General features: G+C 46.4%; 1 protein-coding gene across 5 annotated transcripts in view; it reads left to right on the plus strand.

Annotated features, from left to right (window-relative positions):
- Window positions 1-24,623, plus strand: part of TOX2 (TOX high mobility group box family member 2) — a 155,246-nt gene that overhangs the window by 53,744 nt on the left and 76,879 nt on the right. For all 5 annotated transcript variants that reach the window (XM_054467708.2, XM_054467711.2, XM_054467709.2 and 2 more), the window contains exon 2: window positions 4,983-5,048. In XM_054467708.2, coding sequence (XP_054323683.1) covers window positions 4,983-5,048 — 66 coding nt within the window. The remainder of the gene's footprint in view (window positions 1-4,982; window positions 5,049-24,623) is intronic.

Genomic DNA, 24,623 nt, shown 5'->3' on the forward strand with positions numbered 1-24,623 from the left:
CCTTGGCTGCCTATTTGCTAAGTTTCCTTAAAAAATCCTTTGGGGAAGCATGGTGTGCTTAAGTTGGGGGCTGGCTGTTGGAATAGGGGCCGAGGTGCTCTTTTCCCTGAGGGGACCACACAGGGAAAGGAGAGGTAGGGGAGAGACAGATGCCTTAGAAGCCCCTGTAAGCTGTGTCCCTGGTGGCCGTCATGAAAGGGTTATCCCTACACATTCGATATTTGCAAAAATGTGGGTTCTTTCAGATTCCAAAACTAATTTCCATGACAAAACTCTTGGGAAGAGAAGATGAAGGCCTGGCTTTTGCAGAACAATCTTCCAGCTGTAATGAGGACTGAAGATGGCAATGGGAAAAGGAATTATAATTAGAATATGAAATGGGGAAAATTAATCTATTCCAGTCACTGGTAAGAGGATGTTCTCCTGGCGTTCATGGAAATTCTTAAGCTGTTGTTTCTCCCTACATTTTTTTCCCTCACATTTTAAAGCATAGGGAAGGCTGTGTGGTATGAAAAAGAGATTTTTGACCAAGGAACTGATGAACTGTGAAATATGCATAGAACTGAAGTTCATGTGCATCTTTGCTTTGTATGTCTCTGTATGCATATGCGGTATATGTTCGTGTTCACATTTGTGTGAGTTACATTTAAATGGCTGCAGACGCATGGAATGTTTGTACACATATGGGCACACCCTGCTTTCCTTGTGTGCATGCTGTGGTTATTGTGTGCCCAGTTGTATAAAGGGTCTCTGACATGTGCACACTCACGCTTGTGCTGTGTGTGCGTTGGTTTGTGTTACCCATGGACATGATACATGAGTGAGCTGAACGCTGCCATGTTGAACGCTGTGCTGCATGACATGGGTCCACACAAATATCGGTTTGTGGTGTGTGTGTGTGCTGCCCACGCTGTGCACATGGTATCCATCATATACCTTTGTGTTCACACAGCGTATGCACTGCGGTGGGTGTAGATGTGGGTGTTTTTGATCTTGTCTGTGCACATGTGGAGGAGGAGGTAGCCCTGCTGTGTCTGAGGGCAGAGGTGACTTTGTGACCTCTCCCCTTGGCTTCCAAGTTCATTTACCCAGAAAAGGTCCCGAATGAGGAGGGGCTGAGGGGGTAAGCCCCAGGCCTTAGAGTCCTGCAAGCCAAGCCAGGGGGAGCCTGGGAACCCTCAGTGTCTCCCAACTATTCCTTCATGCCCTCCAAGGGCTCCAATGTGGTGGAACCCTGGCAGAGGTGGGCAGAGAACAGGCCTCCCCACCCCCTCAGGGCCTCTGCTTACCACTCCTTGGCAGCTGGTTCTGAGCCCAGCAGGCTCCAGGGCATCGTGCAAGGTGCCCAGGGGTAACTGAGCTGAGGAGACCCAGGCCCTGCCTCGGGAACCTCTGCCAACTTCTCAAGTGCACCTTGAAAGCCAGAAGCAAGCTTTACTCCAGCACGTGGCAGCTCTTTCCTAGACATTGGTTGAATAAAGGAGTGAATGAATAAGACAGGCTCTGGTGACCTCATGGGAATCCACTGCCCACCCCCTTGCCTGCTCCTAACACACTCGCATCAGAGACCAGGCCCCCTTGCCCTACATCTCCAGTGCCATTCCCACCGCTCTCTCTGGATAATTCCTCCCTCTCCTGAACCTCTAACACACTTATCAAGCATCTGTTATGCACCAGGCCCAAGGCAGACTATTGATTATATAGTAGGATCCAGAAAAGCATTGGTCCCTGCTGTGAATGCACTTGCAGCTAGTGGGAGAGTCCAAGCAGAAAAAATCCAACAAGGGACTCTTAAATCCCATCTCTCCCCAACTGTGTGATCTTGGACAACTACTTATCCTCTCTCTACCCGTTTCCTTGGTTTTAGCAGGGAAAAGAATACTTTCTTCATTGGATCATTCTGAGGATTAAATGAGGTCTTTTATGTAAAGCATTTTGCTCAGTGCCAGGAATATTCATTCAGTCACCAAATATTTATTGATTGTCTACTGCACATATCGGGGAATGAAGCAGATGGTGGCCCCTGCCTTGCAGTGGCTCTGTTCTCACCAGCATTTAATAAATGGTGACCATTCAAAGGTTTTTTGGACATCTTTCCCTCTGTTTCTTATGCATATTCCTATACCATACTGTTCGATTACTATTGCTTTATAAAATGTTTCAAACACTTCATTAAACTTAATGTTCCTTCATCTCCAATTATTCTTTTTATTAGGGTCTACTTATAAGTTACGTGTGGTTTTAAAAAAATTTTACTTTTGTCAAAATGATCAATGACCATGGTCACACATCAAGTCAAGTACCCAGGAGCTTTTGCTGAAAGTGCCCCCACCCTGCCTCATCTATAGCCCCATCCCTAATGCCAGGCTCTGGGAGATTTGGAGATGACCAGGACACAGTTCCAGCCTCCATGTTGCTCCCACTCTGGGACAGATGACAAATGTGGAGGCAGTCTATGTTGTAAGAGGAACAGCCAGAGGAGGTGAGAGCATGGCAGGCCTCCTGGAGGAGGTAGCCTCTCAGCACGGTCTTACAGCATGAGCTCGGGGTACAGTGTGGTGGATGGAGTCCTGTATTTGGGGTCAGTGCCCAAACTCTAGACATGGAAGAGCCTTTTCTTTTAATCATCCAGCAGTCACCAAGGGACTCTCCCCGTTCCTGTGCTGGGGAGGTTCTTTGGTGTAACCATCAACCCAACTGCCTAGATGGGAAGATAGGCCTGGTCAGAGGAGATCTGAATGTGGTAGTGGCTGCTTTATTTACTTATTCAACAAACGTTTATTGAGTACCTTCTCTGTGCCAGGCACTATTCTAGGAGCTTGGGAAACATCAAGGTACAGATAGACAAAGATCCCTGATCCCTGGGAGCCTCCATTTTAGTAGGAGGAATCTAATCGTAAGCAATAAATATAGTAAATATAGAGAATGCTAGAGGGTAACAGGGGCTATGGAACAAAGACCAAGGGAAGGTGGGGCGAGGGCGCATCGAAAATGGTGGTAGAAAGGGTGGTGGGCTGTCAGCCCACAGGGACTGGGGCTGGCGTCTGAGCCAGTTGTCAAGCAAAGCTTCTCTGAGTGAAGGCGGCTGGGTAAACTGACATTCACATGGTTGTGGGCGTGTGGATTTCTACGGCCTCCGTGAGGGCAGCTGGGTGATGTCTGTCTAAATTACAAATGCACATACAGTTGGATCCAGCAATTATACAAATAATAATTTGTATATAAACTCACACCCATGCTCAATAACAGATGCACAAAAATATTTATGGGAGCAATATTGGGATAGCAGAAAACTAGAAACAATGCAACTACCCATGTGCTCAGCTAGTTAAATATATGTGTTATATCCACACTCTGGAATACTGGATACAGAAGAAAGAATTATGTTCTGATATAAAACATTTTCTAAGATGTGTTGCTAAGAGAACAATAAAGTGCAAAACTGTATCGCATGCTGTCATGAATAGAATAAATGACTCTAAAATGTGTATATGTAGACAGTCTTTGAAATTATATAAAAAAGCTGGTAGACGTTGCCTCTGGAGAGGGGCAGTAGATGGCTGGGAGGTGGGGTGGTGTTGCTTTTTGTACTCTTGGAATTTTGAACCATGTGAATATATCTTAATAAATAAATGGTTCAATTAAAATAAAATGGCTGTTTGTTATTGGTGCCCCACCCAGAACCCTTTACTGACCAGCACAGACATCTCCCACCCGCCTTGAGCACGAGCTGCCTGCAAATGGCTCACAGCCAATATAGTTCTCTGAAGACTTGTCTTCATTGGCCAATTGGGGGCCACCTTGCTCAGAAGGTTATGCCTCCCCATGTCCCCTAAGGGCAGCCCATGGCTGATGACTTCCTTACCCTGGGCTACAACAGCCACCCCTTGCTTCGTGTTGGTACTAACTCTGCGTACAATTCATGCCCCAGAGCTCCCCACCAGAACAGGCTGAAGGAAGTCTTCGGGCAAGACCACATCCTTGCTTAGCTGTACTCACTCCTGTCCGGCTTGCCTCCCACACTTACAGGTTATTCCCAAGGAGTACTTCCTTAATAACCACATGCGTCTGAACCCTTGCCTCAGGCTCTGCTTCTAGGGAACCCTATCTAAGACACCTAGCTCAAGGGAAGGGAACTAACTGGAATTAAGTCCTCTCCATATGAATGTGTTGAGTCAAGTGCTCTACAGTGCAACATCCTCTGAGGAGGGGCCTACAGGCATCATCCCCATTTAACAGATGAGGAATCTCAGAAGTTGAGGCACCAACTTGAGATCACACTTCAGGGCAAAGAGGGAGGCAGGGGTCCCAGAGCCCACATCTCTTCCCCTGCATTTGCTCCTGAATTTTTAGGCAGATTTATAGGGAAATCTTCCTGAATCCAGACTTAGCAACTTCTCTGCACACAGGATGTAGTTCCTGTACATGGTCTCTACCATAGTCCTCACTGCCTGTAACCAGGCGTGGCCATAGGGGCTGGGATGGCATAGGTGATGGGCCAAAACCACTCAGGATGGCAGGACCTGGAGGGCATGTCTAGGGAAGGCTGTCATGATCCCAAGGCTCTGGTGTTATTGGCCTCCCCCAGCACATGGGATTCCAGCTCTAGCTGATCACCTGATATAATTTTGGTCAAGGGAGGTGTTTGCATACTTCTAAGGATGGGCAGCTCAGCACATGGCAAGGCAGCCTGTTGTGTCTATGGACAAGTTATAGAGGGCAGAAAGGTTTTCCTATTTGCATTCTAAGTGTGATTAACAGCATGAACCTGAGCACTCGAGGGCTGTGGAACAGGGGCTGCTCATTCCACCCTAGAGGTAGCCCTGCTGAAATGGGGCCTTGGGCATCCTGGGCTCTGATTTGGCTTCTGCAGCCCCCACAGTCCCCTGCAGTCAGTCCCCCACCCTCCTGCGGCTGCTTCTCCTAGTGCCTTCCTGAGAGCATTTTAATCAGAGCTGCTTCTCCCTTTCTCTCTATTCTAGTTTGATGGTGACAGTGCCTACGTGGGGATGAGTGACGGAAACCCAGAGCTCCTGTCAACCAGCCAGGTGGGTGTCTCATCCTCCCTGAACGGGTGTCTTAAGATTTGGGCTGGCTGGAGCTGAGCTGTTCCTGGGTGGAGGTAGGGGGTGCAGAGTGGGGCCAGCACAGCCTGCTGCTGTCTTCTCCCTGAATGATCAAGAATAGCAATAGTCCCCTTAAAAGGTACAATCAAAGTGGGACTATAGTATTTGTAAATTAACTACCTGGCTACTGTTGGCTTAAAATGGATTGGGAACTTGATGAAACTTGAAATGTATTGCCCATACTCCCCACACCTGGGGCAGCTTTTCAGCAGCAGTGAGTTGAGGTGCCTGCTGCTCTCTGGTGCCGCCTACCTCTTGCCACCACACAGCACCCACGGGGACATGTTCTGGTTTGGATGCACACATGCCCTTGAGTAGGCATACATGCTTCTCCTGCCCGCTGGGAGTTGTTGAAGGCCACAGGGGAGGGTTGTGGACAGGGCACAAGGAAGGAGAGCAGAGGGTCTTAACTGGTGGCAAAGGAAGCAGAGTCATTCCTGGGCAAGGCTGTCTCGAATCCCAGCCTGGCCCTCTGGGGGGTCATAGTTGCCAGTTGGAATCAGATTTTCCACTGAGAGCCTGGTCTCTGAAAATTAATGTTTCTCTCAGCTGGGAGCATCCTCACTATAGTCTATGATGCCACAGAGGGTCCCTGCTGCAGGCTGAGGGTCCAGGGACGGTCTCCCTGCAGAATGTGATGCCAGGGTGGGTCCTCACTGCAGGCTGGGACCCCAGGGAGGGTTCTCACTGTAGGCTGAGATCAGGGAGGGTCCTCACTGCACACCAGGACCCTGGGGAATGTCGTCCCTGCAGAAAGTGATGCCAGGGTGGGTCCTCACTGCAGGCTGGGACCCCAGGGAGGGTCCTCACTGCAGGTGGGGGCCCCAGGGAGGGTCCTTACTGCAGGCCGGAACCCCAGGGAGGGTCCTCATGGCAGAATGTGATACCAGGAAGTATTCTCATTGCAGGCACGGCATCGTGGAGGATGGTTCCCTAAGGCAGTGGTGCTTGCTGGGTGGGACCAGCTCGGGACACTGATTGGAGAGCCAAGGAGGGTTATAGCTGCTGAGAAACTTGGGAAGCTGGAGGGCAACCCCAGCCCTGGAGCTGACCTCTACCCTCTGTCTCTGCCATTGTGGGGGCTATGGCAGTCCAGGTTGGGTGGCCCCTCAGCCATCAGGCTGGGCACATATTTTCCAGATGGGGCAATAGAAGCCTATTAAGTCAAAAATATTTATGTCCCTATTCTGTGACAGGTCCCATGGAGGCCATAGATGAGTAAGACATGGGCCTGTGGCCCTAGGGGGCACTACTAGTGAGGAAGATACTGTAGTCTCAGTGGGACATGGAAGCTCTGCTGCAGGGTGCTGCGCCCCCTCCCCTGCCGCTGCAGGATCGCTCATGCCGGGGCCACCATACCATGCCCCTCTCTGGCCTGTCCCTGTGTGAGCATCATGCTGCTGCTGCAAAGCTGCCTTTATATTGCATTGACATGCGCCAACATGCAAGACTGGTGGGCAAGACTCCAGACCCTGGAAGTGGTTATTTTGGAAGAGTACACTGATGTCATTTAATTGTACATAATCAACTGAAGTCTCATCTCAGCAGACCAGAGTTAGCCCTGACATCTCATCTGAGCCTTTTCACAATGTTTAGATAGTATTTTTGTTAACATATTGAGCCCTGGTTTTCAGAACTATATTATGGTGAATTTTGTTCTGGAACCTACTGGAAAGCATTGGCAATGTCCTTCCACCAAGAAGGGAAAGTGGGACTCAGTGGGGCTCTGTGTCTGTTCTAGGCTTGGGCAGAGGAGAGCACAGTCGTTTGGAGAGGAGACTTGGTACAAATAAATGTCACCCTCCCAAACCATTAACAGTCATATCCTCAACAATTCCCCTAACACTTTGCAGCTTGCAAAGCCTTTTTCTCAATGGTTATTTCAGCTAATCTTCACAACAGCCTCAAGAATGAGTAGACGTTATTGTTCAGTCAATTTTATAGATGATGCAACTGAAGATCAAGGATGTTGACTGATTCAATCAAGGTGACTCAGCCAGGGAGCACTAGAGCTGGTGTTCGAACTTGTGAAGCTCAGACTCGGAGCTCCACAAGCCTCCCTTGCCTTGTCCACTGACTTGCCTCAGCCTAAATGTCACTTCTGCAGAGAGCTCTTTGTGACTGCCAAACCCACATTAGGTCCCCTTTCCATGATTTTCATTAAAATGGCACCAGGTCTTTTTAATTCATAGTGACAAAAATTCATAATTTTTATAGATGACAGTGGTCATCTACTTACCTTGTGATGACTTAGTTAATGCCTGATTTCCACCCTAAACTGTGACCACCATGGGGAAAGGATCTGGTCTCTCTGGTCCAATGCTGTGTATCCCAGTGGGTCATGGTGTCTGGAACACCGAGAGCACTCAGAAAATATTTGTGTAATGAGTGATGGTAGCCCCTGCTCTTCTCTGAACTTCAATGTCCCTAACAGTGGAACAAGGTGGTTGGACTTCCTGAGGGTCCGTCTGAATCTTTTATGCTGTGACGCAGAGGGTCTCCCTAACTTAGGACTTTATGAAGAAGATATCAAAATTCTCTGAGATTAATTAAGTCTAGCCAGTGGCATGAGCCAATCTTAATGTGAACAAATTTTGCAATTGCAGTTAGATTTCTTATAGTGTATCCGTTAGTTTTTGCTGCATAACAAACACCTCAAAACTTAGTGGCTTAAAACAACAAATGTTTATCTAGTTAATGATTTTGTGGGTCAGCAGTTTAACCGAGTTCAGTTGGGTGGTTCTTCTGGCCTTGCTTAGGATCACTTTAGCAGCAGCAATACACTGCCAGATCAGCAGTGGGCTGGTTGGTATGGGAGGCTCACCTGTGTTCCACATGGTCTCTCAGCTTCCAGCAGGCTAGCTCCAGGTTGTTCACATGTTAGGAGAAGGGTTCCCAGAGCAGCAAGAGCAGAAGTTGCAAGATTTCTTGAGGTCCAGGCTTGAAATACACATCTACTTCCAACACATTCTATTGGTCAAAGCCAGTTACAGGACCAGCCTAGATTCAAGGAATGGAGAAATACCCTCTACCTCTTGATGGGAAAGGCTGCAAAGTATTGTGGCCTTTTTACAAACCACCACATGTAGGAAACATATGGGATATGATTCATGATGATTTTGTTGAAAAATAACTTAGACTTTTCTGGTACTTATAGCTCCCTACAGCTCAGTGGGACCCTACTGGCTTCTAGACTTTAATGATTAAAGTCCTATATATTTCCTTCCTCTTTTCCCTGGAGTGCTTCTTGAACTCACGACACACACACACACACACACACACACACACGACCACCCTCTCACAATGTGTTGTCTCATCAACTGCAGGAATTGTATCGTCCAAATTACTGGATTAAGGATTGACATCAACATTTGGGTAAAATGAAGCTCTCACAGCCACTAGAGGATTCAGAGGATAAACACTCTAAATGGCCTAAAATATGTTTTATAAATACAGTTAAATACAAGGTTCACCCAATCAGCAAATGTTTATTGGACACCTGTTATATGCAAGGCTCTGAATATCAGTGGGAAGCCATTTCTGGAAAACATTTGCTTCCAGAGCATCCAGTCAATATATGTATGTATTTTTGAGATGGAGTCTCACTGTCGCCCAGGCTAGAGTGCAGTAGCTGGATCTCGGCTCACTGCAACCTCCACCTCCCCGGGTTCAAGTGATTCTCCTGCCTCAGCCTCCCGAGTAGCTGGGATTACAGGTGCCTGCCACCACACCCAGCTGATTTTTGTGTGTGTGTATTTTTAGTAGAGACAGGGTTTCACCATGTTGGCCAGGCTGGTCTTGAACTCCTGACCCTAAGTGATCTGCCCACCTTGGCCTCCCAAAGTGGTGGGATTACAGGCGTGAGTCACTATGCCTGGCCCAGAACATTCAAATCGTATTACAAATTTGTTCTTTAATGTAACACTTCTCCTGAGATGCCATCTTCTTTACTTAGAAACCGCAGCTGAGACAGAGGTTCCCCTAGGGTATGTATTAGCTGACTGTGTCCCTTTTTGAAAACTTTCACCGCAGCTTTGTGGGCTTGAAGTTTTTTTTGCAAATGCATTCTCCATTGTTTGGTTTTTGCAAGTCTCCACAGAAATTTTCGCATAGCTGCTTTAGCTTCTACAAATGATCACACTCCCTCTCCCTCCTTGGACCTTGGGTTACTTTTGTACCAGACTTGCCAGGGTGGCCTGAGAATGAGATATAATTCTCAGATAGGGCTGTGTCCCCATCAGCGGCTCCACGGGGGTAGAGGACCTGGTAGAGGTCAGTTCTTTCCTGTTGAGAGCAGACTCTGTCCAGGAGTTACAGGAATGGATATTTCCTGATGATGTGACCCAGAAAGAGTCTCCTCCTTCCTGGGATGAGGTGAGGAGGAAAGGGAGTGGGCTTGGGACTCAGCAGACCTGGATTCAAATTCCAGCTCCTCCATGCCTCAGCATGGGCCAGATTTCCTTATGCAAGTGATAGCAGCTTCCTATCAAATGGGAGGAGTAGCGCCTGCCTCCTAGAGTGTCATGAGAAGTAAATGAGGTGTGTGTGTATTGTGGATTCTGTTGCCGCCTCACCAGAGTCCCGCTCATCATTCAGCTGCTGTGAGTGTTGGCTGCTAACTATTCACAGCTACTCCTTCTTTGGAAAATTGGAACTGTGAACCCAGGAGAGGATAGAAGGGGAGGTCTAGAAACCGATATCCTTATCTCAAGGAGTGACCAACTCTGCAACTCCTCATGGGCTCCAGCTAATCCAGCCAGACTCCAGCCAATCCAGCCAGACTCCAGCCAAGGCCAAATCTTTACTCAGCTCCTCCCCTGTCATGTCCTGCCTCCCTTCCCTTCTTCTGAGAGCCCTCTTCAAGTCACTTTCACAGGCATCCCCATCTCAGGCTGTACTTCAGAGGAAGCTAAACTAAGAGTATGTAAAGCACCAGAGTTCAGAAAAACTAGCTATGACTTATTATTATTATTATTTTTTTTTTTACCACATATAATGCTTTGGTCACACAAGAGCCTCTGGTCACCTCTTGCACTCATTTACAACTTGGTGTTTTTGTATGCATTGTTTCCTCTGATGGGAATCCCCTAGTGTTTTTCAACCAACAAATGCCTATTTGTTCCTTCAGGGGCACTGCAAATGTCACCTCCTCATCACAGCCTTCCTGGCTGTGTGTAGAGTTTTCTACTCTGTTAGCTCTAAATACCACTTCTGCTAAAGAGCTCACGTTTTTTACAGGAATTATTGAAAGAACGTGTGTGTGTGTGTGTGTGTGTGTGTTAGAGTCAGACTGAATGACATGAATGACATCAGATTTGCAGTATTAAAAGCTCTCAATGACAAGAATGAATACAGGGAGACCAAGTGGGAGGGTTGGTAATAGGCCAAGTAAAAGATCAAGATCTAGATTGTGGCAGAGGGGATGGAAAGAAGTAGATGCATTGGAGATAAAGTTAGTGGGCCTTGACAGTGATGGACATAGAGGAAGAGAGAAACGGGGGCGGGGGGTAAAGGATGACTCCTAGGCTTCTACCATGAGCCCATTTTCAGGCGTGGTGGTACCATTTTCTGAGTTAGGGAAACCCTGGGGAGCTGCAGGTTTGATGATGCCAGACTTGGATGTGTTATATTTGAGATGCTCATCCACATGGAGATGTTCAAGTAGATAGATGATGGTACAAATCTTGAGCTCATGAGAGAAGTAAATTTGGAAATCTTCAGCCCATGATATCAAAACCTTGGGAGTGAAGGAGATTTATGGAGAGAGAGGGAAGAATGAGAAGAGCAGAGGACCAACGACTGAGATGTTGAGCTGCAACATTTGAAGGCAAAGTAGAGGAGGAGGAGAAGACTGTGAAGTAGATTAAGAAGGAGTGGTTTGAGAAGTAGGAGGAGAACTTGGAGTCTTAGAAACCACGGGCAGAGTAATTCAAGAAGAGAGGGGATCTAGGGGAAAAGGATGTTGGATCCACAGTTCCTTAAAATTTATTGGAGGATAAATAAAATCCTTTGATAATGGGATCACATGAAGTTAAAACGCTTCTGTACAGCAAAGGAAACAATCAACAAAGTGAAGAGACAGCCCACAGAATGGGAGAAAATATTTGCAAACTACCTGATGAGATTGATAATCAGAATATATAAGGAACTCAAATGACTCCATAGGAAAAAAATCTCATAATCCAATTAAAAAATGGGCCAAATATTTGAATAGACATTTCTTAAAAGAAGACCTGCAATGGCGAACGGGCATATGAAAAGTTGCTCAGTATCACTGATCATCAGAGAAATGCAAATCAAAACTACAACAAAATATGATCTCACCCCAGTTAAAATGGCTTACATTCAAAAGACAGGCAATAACAAACGCTGGTGAGGATACGGAGAAAAGAGAACCCTCGTACACTGTTGGTGGGAACGTAAAATGGTATAACCACTGTGGAGAACAGTTTGGAAGTTCCTCAAAAAACTAAAAATAGAGCTACCATATGATCCAGCAATCCAACTGCTGGGTATATGCCCCAAAGAAAGGAAATCAGTATATTGAAGATATCGGCACTTCAATATTTGTTGCAGCACTGTTCACAACAGCCAAGACTTGAAAGAAACCTAAGTGTCCATCAACAGATGAATGGATAAAGAGAATGTGGTATTTATACACAATGGAGTACTATTCAGCCATACAAAGAGGATGAGATCCATTTGCAACAACATGGATGGAACTAGAGATCATCATGTTAAGTGAAATAAGCCAGGCACAGAAAGATAAACATTGCATGTTCTCATTTATTTGTGGGGTCTAAAAATCAAGACAATGAACCCACGGAGATAGAGAGTAGAAGGATGGTTACCAGAGGCTGGGAAGGGTAGTGGGGCAGAGGGGGCCATGGGGATGATTAATGTGTACAAAATAGAAAGAATGAATAAGATTTAATATTTGGTAGTACAACAAAGTATAGTCAATAATTGCATATTTTAAAATAACTAAAAGAGTATAATTGGGTTGTTTGTGACACAAGGATAAATGCTTAAGGGGATGGATACCCCATTCTCCATGATATAATTATTACTTATTGCATGCCTGTGTCAAAATGTCTCATGTACTCTATAAATATGTACACCTATGTACACACAAAAATTAAAAATAAAAAATGATTTGATAAATGTTAAATCAAACATTTAAATATACTCAAGGGAACCATAAAGGCACCAGCAAAACAAACCTTAAGGTATACTTTACAACTTTGGTGTGGGAAGACATTTCTACTATTCAAAGCCTCAGAAGAAAAGACTTAAAATTGGACCATAAATTAACATAAAACTAAATTAATATAAATATAAAAATTAACATAAAATCAGCATATGACTTTTGTATGGCCAAACCAAAATAAGTAAAGTCAGTAGACAAAAGTTGGGCAAGAATATTTTCAACTTACACCATAGTTGAAGAACTAATCACCCTTATACATAAAGAGTTGCTAGACATCAGTTCAAAACCCTGGTAGAAAAAAAGGAAGGAGATATGAACCAATAGTTTACAGAAAAAGAAATACAGATGGCTCCTAAGTATGTGAAAAGTGCTAAGAATCATTCATAAGATAAATCATAAGACAGCCATTTTTTACCAATTGGATTGACCAAAATCCAAAGGTTTGATAACACACTCGACTGGAGTTCTTATGGTACTTTTATACGTTGCTGTGGGCAGGGTAAATTGACAACATCTATCAAAATTGCAAATACATTGACCTTTAACCCAGCAATTAGTTTTTTGGAAATATGCCCTACAGATATATTTGTACATATGAGAAATGACATATTCAAGACTATTCATTTTGATATTGCTTTACTAAAAAAGATGTAAAACAGTACAGTATGCTACCATTTATACAAAAAGGTGATAAGAATGTATATTTCTATGTGCTTGCATTTGATTAAATAACCTTGGAAGGATATATGGACGCTAGTAGTGGCTTTGCGCATTGTACATGCATGTACCTCTGTGCGTGTGTGCGTGGTATGGGAACTGTGCAGGTGCTGGGCACAGATAGAAAAAGACTTTTCACTGTATCTTTATGTTTAGGGAGTTTGAAACCGTGGGAATTTATTATAACTTTAGAAAGTTGAATAAAATGTAAGAAGAAGGAGAGAGTCAGTTAGCTCAAACACTTCTGAGGGATTGGGTGAGATGAAAGTTGAAATGTGTCCAATCATCTTAGCGAAAAGGAAGTGGCTCTGGGCTTCAGTGTAAGCAGTTTTGATGTGCAGGGTAATTGTGCAGGTCCCATGGGCGGATTGAGAAGCGTCAGGTGCGGACATGTAAACAGTAAATATAGACAACTTGTGTGAGAAGTTTAGCTGTTCAGGACAAGGGCCAGGGCCGAGCTCAATGAGATGAAGCGTCCATAGAAGGGATTTTTTTTTTTTTTTAAAGAAAAGTCTTTAGAATGTTTAGTCATCAATGGAAAGTGTCAGGAGAGAGGGTGAAGCTCTGGGTTTAGGAGGGGGAAAGGCTAAGGGATGCTTTCAGATTTCAGAGAAAGTGGGAGGGTCTGGATCCTGGTCAGAGGTGGTGGCTCTGGCCTTAGCTGAGAGTGCTGGGTGTGGAGGACAGCAGAGAAAAGGAGTGTGGCTTTGTAGATGGGTTGGCTGAGAGCAGAGGGTGTCTGCACCTGAAAGTGTCAGTCTTCTCAGAGAGTTGGTGGGCCAAGAGCCAGGGGACTGCGGGTGAGAGGTGGTGGGGAGGTCTGGGGTATTTGCTGTGGAGCATGGGAGAATGAGCTCCCGGTGCTTGTGCTGTGGGGCAGACAGGTGGGTTAATCCAGGGCAAGAGATCTGCCAGGCAGGTGCACCAGAAGGACACAACAGCTTTTTTTTACTCAAAAGAGACTGATATAAAGGATCAGGGAATCTAAGCTGCGTTTAGAGAGAAGATGGGTCCCAGGGCCCGGGGTCCAGTGCAGCTAAAGAGCTACTGGGGCGCAGCTGGATGGCAAGGACACCTTATTCAGAGCGGGAAGCTGGCTGGTGATTTTGGAAGTGAGCAGGCCATGGCATTGGCAGGGGCCTGGTATGCCTGGGGAGCGGGGAGCTGCATGGGGGAGAAGCTCCTGGGAGGTGAGGAGCCCACTGCCCAGCACAGCATGGTGGCTGAGCTGAAGGGCCCTGGAAGGATGCCAGGGTAGGGTGGATGGGAAGGTGGGACCTAGAACTGAAGCCTGGAAGAATGAGGGGCTGGATGCTGATGGGGCTGGGTGTGGTGGGATTTATAGGGACAATCAGCAGGGGTCTGAATGGATGGGGTAGTGGAGAGGGAGAAGGATGTCAGTTCCTCTGAAATTCCTGTTGAGGCAGGAGGCAAGCAGAAGGCGTGTTCTAAGGCAAGGCTGGGAAATAGGGTACTTTGTTCCTAAAGTGAGAATCCCAGTGGCTCCAGAGCTGTTTGCAAGGGGAATGACACTGCACAATTGAACATGAAGATTCTGGGGACTTACACATGAGGTGCTCCCTGGGGAGCCCTCAGGTCTCTGGGGTGCAGTGTGTGCCACCAAATGTGAACCTGCTGGCTGTGAGCCTCACAGGGCATGAGCAACACCCAGTGTGGCCCCTGGCCCCACTGCCCCTGTAGCATCCCTTCCCGATACTCCCGCAGAACGTGCGCTGGAGTACAGCCGTCATGTCATACAGGCCAACATCCTCATGCTACCGAATGAGGCTTCTCGGTGCCTCACACCACACCTGGCATGCAACAGACACACAAGAACTTGGAGTTCGTGATTCTTGCTCTTGGTTCCAGCACCACCATCATGTTTGTGCAGCCTTCCTTCACAGATCCCCAAGTTTGCCTGGTCTGTTTCTCTCACCACTTGGATCAAGCATAGACCTAGGGTGGGGAGATGGTACCATCAGGAGGCCAGAAGACAAGGTGCTGGTCAGCCTCTAGAGGAGAGCTCAGACCTGCCATTCCCTGAGCACTGAGGTCCTTGCGGCTGCAAAGTCACAGCCACCTTCCAGCAGGGGGCAGTGTCAGATGCCCAGAATGGGAAAAAGAGCCAGGAGCTCTGAGTTCGAGGCTCCGCCCTGCTCTTAGGCCTTCACCTGTGCTGGTATCACTCTGAACCTGTTTCCTCATGTGAATAATGAGGGTAGATGGTCTGTTTTTTCCAGCACTAAATGATGATACCGATGATCAATAACATTTGCCCTGCACCTCCTTAGGCTCAGGCTCTGGGGCTAAATGTTTTCCATGGGTGGTCTCATTTCATCCTCACATTAACTGTGTAGGTAGGCACTATTGCTGTCCCATTTTACAGAGGAGGAAACTGCAGCACAGAGAGGCAGAGGAGGGTGAGGCTTTTCGAAACAAATAAAAACCCTCTGCAGTAAATGTATTGGAGGCAGGCGACCCTCCTGCTGCTGTTGAAATCTAAGATTTCTGTCTTAGTAACTCTGGCCTCTGAGTCTGTGTACACTGTAAAGGGCAAAGATGACAAGGCTTTTATTGCTTTAATTAAAACCTGGGTGAAGAGCTCGCGATTCATATTAAAATGAAATTGTGTTTCACCCGCTGTGGTGCGGAGAAGGTAACAGTGGTGATTACTGCTAAGATTACAAACAATCAAAGAGAAAAGGCCTTTTGCAAGCATTTCCTATTAAAGCCACAAACATCACACTTTAAAAATAATTATGGTTGTGTTATCAGAACATGATTCATGAGTTCTGAATACATACTGGAGACCTTAAAGGAAACTGTTTCAAGACCATAGATTTTGTTTGAATCTGATGAAATTTAATATCACTTCACAGTTGGAGAATAAAATACAAGGAGGGGGAAAAAGCCCATCCTGTGTATATGGAGAGAATTGAGTATATGTCAGATTGAACTAATGAGCTCTTCCCCATCAACCCTAAACACATGCTCAGAAAAAATGGCCTAGCTTCTCTTACTTTCATTGAGAGAAAACTGCCGAGGAGGAGTGAGTACTTACATCTCACCAATCTTAATTTTACATCCCAACGGCCAAAAATATATTTATTTTAAAGCTGTTGATTCCTGCCTGTGAGACATTTAAATATTCGAGGGCACAGGCGTGGAGGCATTGGGGAATGGATGGGGGGAGGATTTTGGTCTGCATTTATGGTGCCTCCCCTGTCATAAAGATATTTTTCATACAATGCAGTGAATGTTTATGGCATATAGTTTTGTTTCCTTCCAACTATTATGAGAGAAATTGAATCCCAGGAAATGTTCACTCTCTCTAAATGGGATGGAAACAATGATGATGATGTGGGAAGTGCAGGGGCTTGGGGGAGGGGATAGCAGTGGGGTGGACACGTGATTTCAAGGATTTTCTTAAAAACAGCACCCTTCCCCCTCCCAGCCACCTCGAACTTAGCATCCCCTGTAGTACCTGGGTTTTTACCGGGGAGGGTCAGAGAACGAAGATTTTATACATTGTTCATTGCTGTGTGTGAGCTCACCGGTGACCAAGAAGTGGAAATGAGGCCAGACGTGGGGACTTTCTCAGAATGGGACTGGGTTCTTATCTTCTGGAGGGTCAGGATCCTGGTTCTGGCCCCTCTTCAGCCTCTCTCCCTGTGTCCCCTCAGACTGATCATTTGTCCTCTCTGGGCTCTGCTTTTTGCATCTGTGAATGGGGATTGGATGAAATCTCTGAGGGACCTTCTGGGTTGACTTACAGCCAAGGGCTCAGCCCCCTTCACCCACTGCCTGAGCGCCCAGGAGGGACAATGGTCTGTCCCAGAGGTCAGAGACTGGCCTTCCCCACCTGGCTGAGTCACACAATACTGAGAGGGCACCGCAATGAGGCCGGAGGTTGTGTGTCACATTTCAGCCCACCAGGGATGATGATAAGGAGCTGGGTTATAAAGGTAATGACATGAGAAGGCAGAACTGGGCTCAAATGATAATCTTGACACATGTGGCTGGGGAAGCTTGGACAAATTAACCAAGTTTTCTGAGCTTCAATTTTGTCTTTAGAAGTTCCTCAGAGTGATGCAGAAGTAAATTAGGTGTGTTTATATCCAAAGTGGTTGTTCTAGTGCTTGGTACATGGCAAATGGTAGTTAGCCTGAGGTGCTACTAAAATACCCATTTTATAGATGGAAAACATTATTTTCAGTAAGGTAAAACGGGACAGGTACATACTCAGCCCCAAGTAGAGGCCCGGAAGCCCTGGGGTCAGGCCAGTGATGCAGGCCTTCGAGGATGCATCTGCTTGCGAGGTAGCAGGGTCTGTACCAACAGCCACCCGGTGGCGCCGAGCTCATAGTTGGGAGGGTGCTTAGAGCGGAGTGAGGAGCTGGGGCGCATGGCTTTAAGAGGAGTGTGTGTCCAGCTGGGAAGGATAAGCGGGCTGTGAGAGTGACCGTTGCCTTTGGAGAGAGAGATGGGGAAGGAGGGCTCTGAGGAACGTTGCTGTGCATTGGGAGGTGAGATCTTCCTCTTGTAAGTCCCGTGAAGAAAACCTTCAGTGAAGTTCTTTGTAACTGCCCAAAGGCTTTAAAAGTTAGCACAGTGTGACCTTTGGCTGTTGACTGCTGGGATGGCCCTCAAGGGTGGGAAGTTTGTGGCTAGTTGTTATACTTGTGCCATATGTAAACTGAGCAGTTGTAGTTTTATTGTTGCCACTAGCCTTCATAAACAATTGTTGGCAATTGCAACGGGAAATATATAATGGGAAGGGACGAGGAAGCCTTTTTAAATGTATGTAAGTATGTATGTATTTTTTGAGATGGAGTCTCATTCTGTCACCCAGGCTGGAGTACAGTGGTGTGATCTTGGCTCACTGCAACCTCCACCTCCCAGGTTCAAGTGATTCTCCTGTCTCAGCCTCCCGAGTAGCTGGGATTACAAGCATGTGCCATCACGCTCAGCTAATTTTTGTATTTTTAGTAGAGATGGGGTTTTTCCATGTTGGCTAGGCTGGTCTCGAACTCCTGACTTCAAGTGATCTGCCCACCCCAGCCTCCCAAAGTGCTGGGATTACAGGTGTGAGCCACTGTGCCCGGCTTTAAAATTTATTAACATGATGTACTCCCACCGAAACGGAGAACATGTAAAAGACTAAGTTGAGAAGGATCTGGAGGGACCGGTACCCTCACCCACTGCTGTGTAAATTGGTACCACCACAGATGCCACTTTGCAGTATCTAAAGCTGAACATATGTCTCTGTGACTCAGTAATTCAACTCCACAAATGCCTTTGTATGTTCACCAAAAGATGCACATAAGAATGTTCAGGCCAGGCATGGTGGCTCATGCCTGTAATCCTAGCACTTTGGGAGTCTGAGGTGGGAGGATCATTTGGGCCCAGGAGTTCAAGACCAGCCTGAGCAATTTGGTGAGACCCCTGTTTTAAAAAATTAAACAATTAGCCAGGTGTGGTGGTACATACCTGTAGTCCCAGCTACTCGAGAGGCTAAGGTGGGAAGATCACTTGAGCCCTGGAGGTTGAGGCTGCAGTGAGCCATGATTGCTCCATTGCACTCTAGCCTTGGTGACAGAGTGAGACCGTTTCTTAAAAAAAAGTTTATAGGAGTGTTTTTCATTAAAGCTCAAAACTGAAAACAATCCAAATGCCCATCAACAGTAGACTGGATACATGATTCTGAAATATTCTTACACAGTGGAATACTATGCCGCAATGAGAATGAATGATGTGTAACCACATGCCATCAAGCAGATGAGTCTCACAAACACGTTGAGTGAAAGAAACCAGACAACAAGACAGAACATTCTAGACAATGCCATTTACATACAGCACGTGAACAGGCAAAACGAATCAATGGAGATAGAATGTGAATTGCAGTTACCCTAGTGGGGGTGGGGAGTGACTATAGGGGCTTTGAGGGGCTTCAGAGGTGCCGGGAAGGTTTTCTCCCTTCCTTTGAGTGCTGTTTACACAAATCTGTTCACTTTATGAAAATTCGTTGAGCTGTACATTTATGATTTGTGCACTTTTCTGTTGTATTCTATGCTTCAATAAGGTGTAAAAAAAAGATCAAGGCACTGTATTTTTACAAGTATCTCAATTTTTAGAGACAGGGCAGGCAGGGAAGGGAACCTAGCCAGGTTTGGTCATTTGTATCTTGGGTTAATCCGGTCACCAGGGTAGTAAGTTCCCACTGGGAGCATGGATGGACGAGCCTTTTACCGCTTCAACAATGTATTTAACTTCCTGGGAGGGGAAGAATTATTTTAGCCTCATAATGGATGATGAGCTGTGAAATTGCTCTGGCTGTGGCTTGCCCCAGGGAAGCAGGTGGCACGGGCTTCCCCAGATTTGCTCAGCTCTGCAGGCTCTGGCCTTCCACTTCTATTTCCCAGTGGACAGAGTTTTAGGAAATGTTTGAAATATCAACATCTCTCTTTTTTTTTTTTTTTTTTTTTTTTTGAGACAGAGTCTCACTCTATTGCCAGGCTGGAGTGCAGTATCACAATCTTGGCTCACTGCAACCTCCACCTCCTGGGTTCAAGTGAGTCTCCTGCCTCAGCCTCCTGAGTAGCTAGGATTACAGGCACATGCTACCACACCCAGCTAATTTTTGTATTTTTAGTAGAGACGGGGCTTTACCATGTTGGCCAAGATGGTCTCGATCTCTTGACCTCGTGATCTGCCCGCCTCAGCCTCCCAAAGTGCTGGGATTACAGGCGTGAGCCACCGCACCCGGCCGAAAGATCAACATCTTAAAGCACATGCATATGTGTGTGTGTGTGTGGTTTTTATGATGCTGTGCTGCGGTGCCAGGAAATCTTGTTAATGGAATATGTGAAGATGTCTACGTTTCTCTGGGCACAGACACACACATGCTTGTATACAGACACATTCATGCACAAATACAAGCAAATACAAACACAACTTGTAGGCATGCTCAGTGTATGGAAAGGCACATTGAGCATTGCTGTGTGCTCCTGGGCAAGTTACTTAATCTCTCATTGCCTCCGTTTCTGCAGTGAAATGGAGATAATAAATCACCTGGCTCTTGGACTAGTGTGAGCAATACTCTCACATGTGCACAAGCACACACAAATGAGATTTTAGTTTCTGTTTATTTTCTTAATGGCTACTTTCCTCCTAGACTGTGGGTTTCATGGGGGCAGGGACGTGGCACAGGGTAGGAGTGGAGTTGGTATCTGGTGAGCTAATATCTGGTGATGAACAACTCTCACAAACCCACTGGTACAGATGCAGTTTAGACACATTCACAAGCACATCTGACACACTCATTCACGGGTATAGGCGCATACAGGGATATACACGCACACACTGAAATGTGTCCAGACTCAGAACTTAGGAGGGTGGATTTATCTGCAGTTTGGGGACTCTGGACTAGAAGTGAGAACACTGGGTTTTGGTTGTGGCTCCAGGTAACTCTAATTTATTATATGACCTTGAGTAAGTCTCTCTTCTCAGAGGTCAAGGACTCCCAGCTGCATGTGACAGACTGGAATTTGAACCACGGTTAGTCTGAGTCAAAGTGCTTTTAGTGATTCAGGCCATGCTATCCCCAGTGTGGTCATGGACCTGCAGCATCCCCTGGAGCTTGTTAGGCATGCAGCATCTCAGTCCCCACCCAGAATCTGATTTAGAGTCTCCTAAATCAGAATCTTCATTTTAACAGATCCCTGCTTGATTTGTGTGCATATTACAGGTTGAGAAGTACTGGCCTAGTGTACTTTGCCTTCCCCAAGCACTGCAAGCAATTAGCCCATGCTGAGGGGGTTCATAAGCTGGTGGGGCACAGGCACGTGCCCACCCTGAGGAGCAGTTAGAGAATGGGAGAGGAGGCAGTCGGGAGCTGCCTATGAAGGCAGAATCAACATGGAAGCTCAGCATCACACATGCGGGAGCCCAGTCCCTTCTATTTATAAAGAAGCAGAATCACACTGTCGTTAAGGGTGCCAATTCATGAGCTAGGCTTTTTAATTTTAAAAACAGCATATATTAGGGCTAGGCACAGTGGCTCATGCCCGTAATCCTAGCACTTTGGGAGGCCCAGACGGGTGGGTCACTTGAGGTCAGGAGTTTGAGACCAGCCTGGCCAACATGGAGAAGCTGCATCTCTACTAAAAATACAAAAATTAGCTGGGCATGGTGGCATGTGTCTGTAATCCCAGCTACTCAGGAGGCTGAGGCCAGAGAATCACTTGAATCCGGGAGGTGGAGGTTACAGTGAGGCGAGATCATGCCACTGAACTCCAGCCTGGGCAACAGAGCAAGACTCTGTGTCAGAAACAAAAACAAAAACAAAAACCCACCCAGCATATATTAATCATCTCATAGTTACTGCATGCCAGGAATCAAGTGTGGCTTCATGGGGTGCCTCTGGCTTAAGGTCTCTTGGAGGCTGTGCTCAATGTGATAATCAGGGCTGTGGTCTCATCTGATGGCTTGACTGAAGGGGGATTTACTTCCAAGTTCCCTCTATTGGTTGTTGGCCGGATTCAGTTCCCCTGAACTGAACCATTGAGTTGGAATCATGGCTCCATCCCTTCTTACCAGTTGTGTGGCTTTGTGCAATGTTTCCCATCTCTGTGGCTCCTCTGTGAAATGTGTATAATAATAACACCTGCCTCAGAGTTGTTGTGAAGATTAACAAGTTCATGTATGAAAAGTACATAGGATAAGGATACCTCTACACATGGTAAGTACTATATAAATGGTTTCTGCTATTTTTTGGAAAAAGCTATAGAAAGCAGGTCAGAACAATGTGAGGATGGGGGCTGAGCTATTTTTTTTTTAAATTTTACTAGTAACTCTGTAGGTTGTAGCAAAAGCCTAGTTCAGAGTGGATGCTCACTACATTTTAAGGGAGTGGATGAGCTCTGGGTGGCAGCCCCCTGATGGGATGTTTGGGGCATAGTAACAGGAGCATGGGGTGCAGGCTGCAAGAGGAGCAGGCCTTGCTCTATTCTGCCCAGATCACTGGGCCCCATTTGTGGTGCCACCACCTGGGAAGGCAGTAGGGTATTGTGGAAGTCCTCTCAATGTCACCTGGGAGGACAATGGCATGAGCAGAGGGGCCAGCACACCCAGGGGCACGGTGATACCACAGAATGCAGTGTCTGGGGGCTACAGTGAGTTCACTGTGGCTAGTATCAGGCAAGGTTGCAGGACTTGGTCCAGGAGGCCTTGGATGCCAAACAGAGGCCGGGATCTTGTTCTGAAGGGTCTGAGCAGGGCAGTGTCCATGGAGCAGTGTGCTCTAGGGGACTTCACTGCTCAACCTGGTGTCCTGGGATCTCAGGGCACTCATGAGGACCATTCTCGGAGAACTTAAGTGCCTTCATCCACAGGCAGCTGGCGCTTGGCACATTTTTAGGCAATGCTACTTCTGTCGTTTTCAGAAGGTAGAAATGGGAAAGAAAAAAAAAGCTGCAAATAGACATCATTTTTCCAGAAGCTTATTTTAAGACAGAAACAACTAGAGAGCCTACTCATCATTTTTGCTGCCTTTAAAATCAGCACTGCCTTGTGTGTGCCTGGGTACCTGCATACAAGGAGCACAGGCATGAATTGAATTTGATTTTAAAAATCCCTTGATCCAATTGCCTCTTTTTACAGTTGGTGTAACTGAGGCCCAGCAAGGGGTCAGTGACTTGTCCAAGGTCACACAGCCTGTCAGAGGTGGGGGCTCAAATCTTCATGAGAAGATGCTAAGATAACGACAAGGAACCAGGAGACCCCGATGGGCCAAGTTAGAATGGTTTCATGCTGAACAGCGTCACTGAGCGGGGAGGCTGCTTCAGACCTTTGCTGACTTCTTAGAGCTTGCAGGAAAGATGGTGCAGTGCTGAGCCCCATGCCGTAGCAGACCATTAGGACTTTCTTTCATTCATTCACTCCAAAACATATTTACTAAGCATCTACTGTGTGCTGGGCAGTGGTATGGGTGCTGAGATGAAACTGAACAAAGCAGTCAAACACTCCAGTCCTTACTTGTTCATGCATCCTTTTATTCAGTAAATGTTTATTGAGGGCCTACTATGTACAAGGTACTGTCCTTGGCCCTTGGAATATATCAGTGACCAAATGGTGGAATTTATATCCTAGTGAAGGGGACAGGCAATAATCATTATTATTATTATTTTGAGTTGGAGTCTTGCTCTGTCGTCCAGGCTGGAGTGCCGTGGTGCGATCTCAGCTCACTGCAACCTCCGCCTCCCAGGTTCAAGCAATTCTCCTGCCTCAGCCTCCTGAGTAGCTGGGATTACAGGCATACACCACTATGCCCAGCTCATTTTTGTATTTTTAGTACAGACAGGGTTTCACCATGTTGGCAAGGCTGGTCTTGAACTCCTGACCTCAGGTGGTCCGCCTGCCTTGGCCTCCCAAAGTACTAGAATTACAGACGTGAGCCACCACAGCCAGCCATAATCATTATTTTTAAAAAGTAAAGTATACTGTATGTTTGCAGGTAAAAGTTCTGTGGGGAAACTGAGCAGGTAGGGGAACTGGGTGTGCCAGCAGGAGCTGCACTTGCAAACAGGGTGGCCAGGGAAGGCGCTGCTGAGAAAGTGACATTTGAGCAATGACTTGAAGGGGCGAGGGAGTTGAGATCTGGGAAAAGACATTGCAGTAGAGGGAACAGCAAGCACCAAGGCCCCGCAGTGGGAGTGTGCCTGGCATGTTTGAGGAATGTGGCTGGAGTGGAGAGAGTGAGGTGGAAGAACTGGGAGACTTATCTGAACGATGGCTGGGATGGTCAAGAGCAGCTCCCAACCACGTGTGGCATGGACAGAGGTAAGTGACCCAGGACAGCATCAGGAGTGATTGTGTAGGAGCGATCGTGTAGGAGCCAGGATACCCCTACCTCCCTTGTAAGGCCTCCCAGCATTGACATGAGGGCAGGGCACGTGCATGTGGTGTGGCATCCCTTGCAGTGATTTAAAGGGAAGTCTCAGCGTCTCGCAGTGTCTTGGAGCCAAAGGAGCTCCCATTTTGAGGCCACCGTGGGAAAGTCATGTGGCGTAAGGAAGGATCATGGCCTTCAGATCGAGCCAGGCCCATGTCTGAAAAATGTCATGGTTGAACATCTTAGTAATACCAGTATGGAGAAGCCATTTTCTAAGCATAATGTGAAAGCCAGAAATCATACATTAATACATTTAATGTTTTAACATAAATGTAAAGCCCTTGATATGGCAAAAGTTATAAATAAGATCAAGTGACAAATTGGGAGTAATATTTGTAGCATGTAACATGCAAATACATAGAATAAAACAATAGAATTACAAGAAAAAAACAACCCCATCAAAAAGTGGGCAAAGGACATGAACAGACACTTCTCAAAAGAAGACATTTATGCAGCCAAAAAACACATGAAAAAATGCTCACCATCACTGGCCATCAGAGAAATGCAAATCAAAACCACAATGAGATACCGTCTCACACCAGTTAGAATGGCAATCATTAAAAGGTCAGGAAACAACAGGTGCTGGAGAGGATGTGGAGAAATAGGAACACTTTTACAC

The sequence above is a fragment of the Pongo pygmaeus genome, chromosome 21 (assembly GCF_028885625.2).
Source record: "Pongo pygmaeus isolate AG05252 chromosome 21, NHGRI_mPonPyg2-v2.0_pri, whole genome shotgun sequence".
Taxonomy (NCBI): Eukaryota; Metazoa; Chordata; class Mammalia; order Primates; family Hominidae; genus Pongo; species Pongo pygmaeus.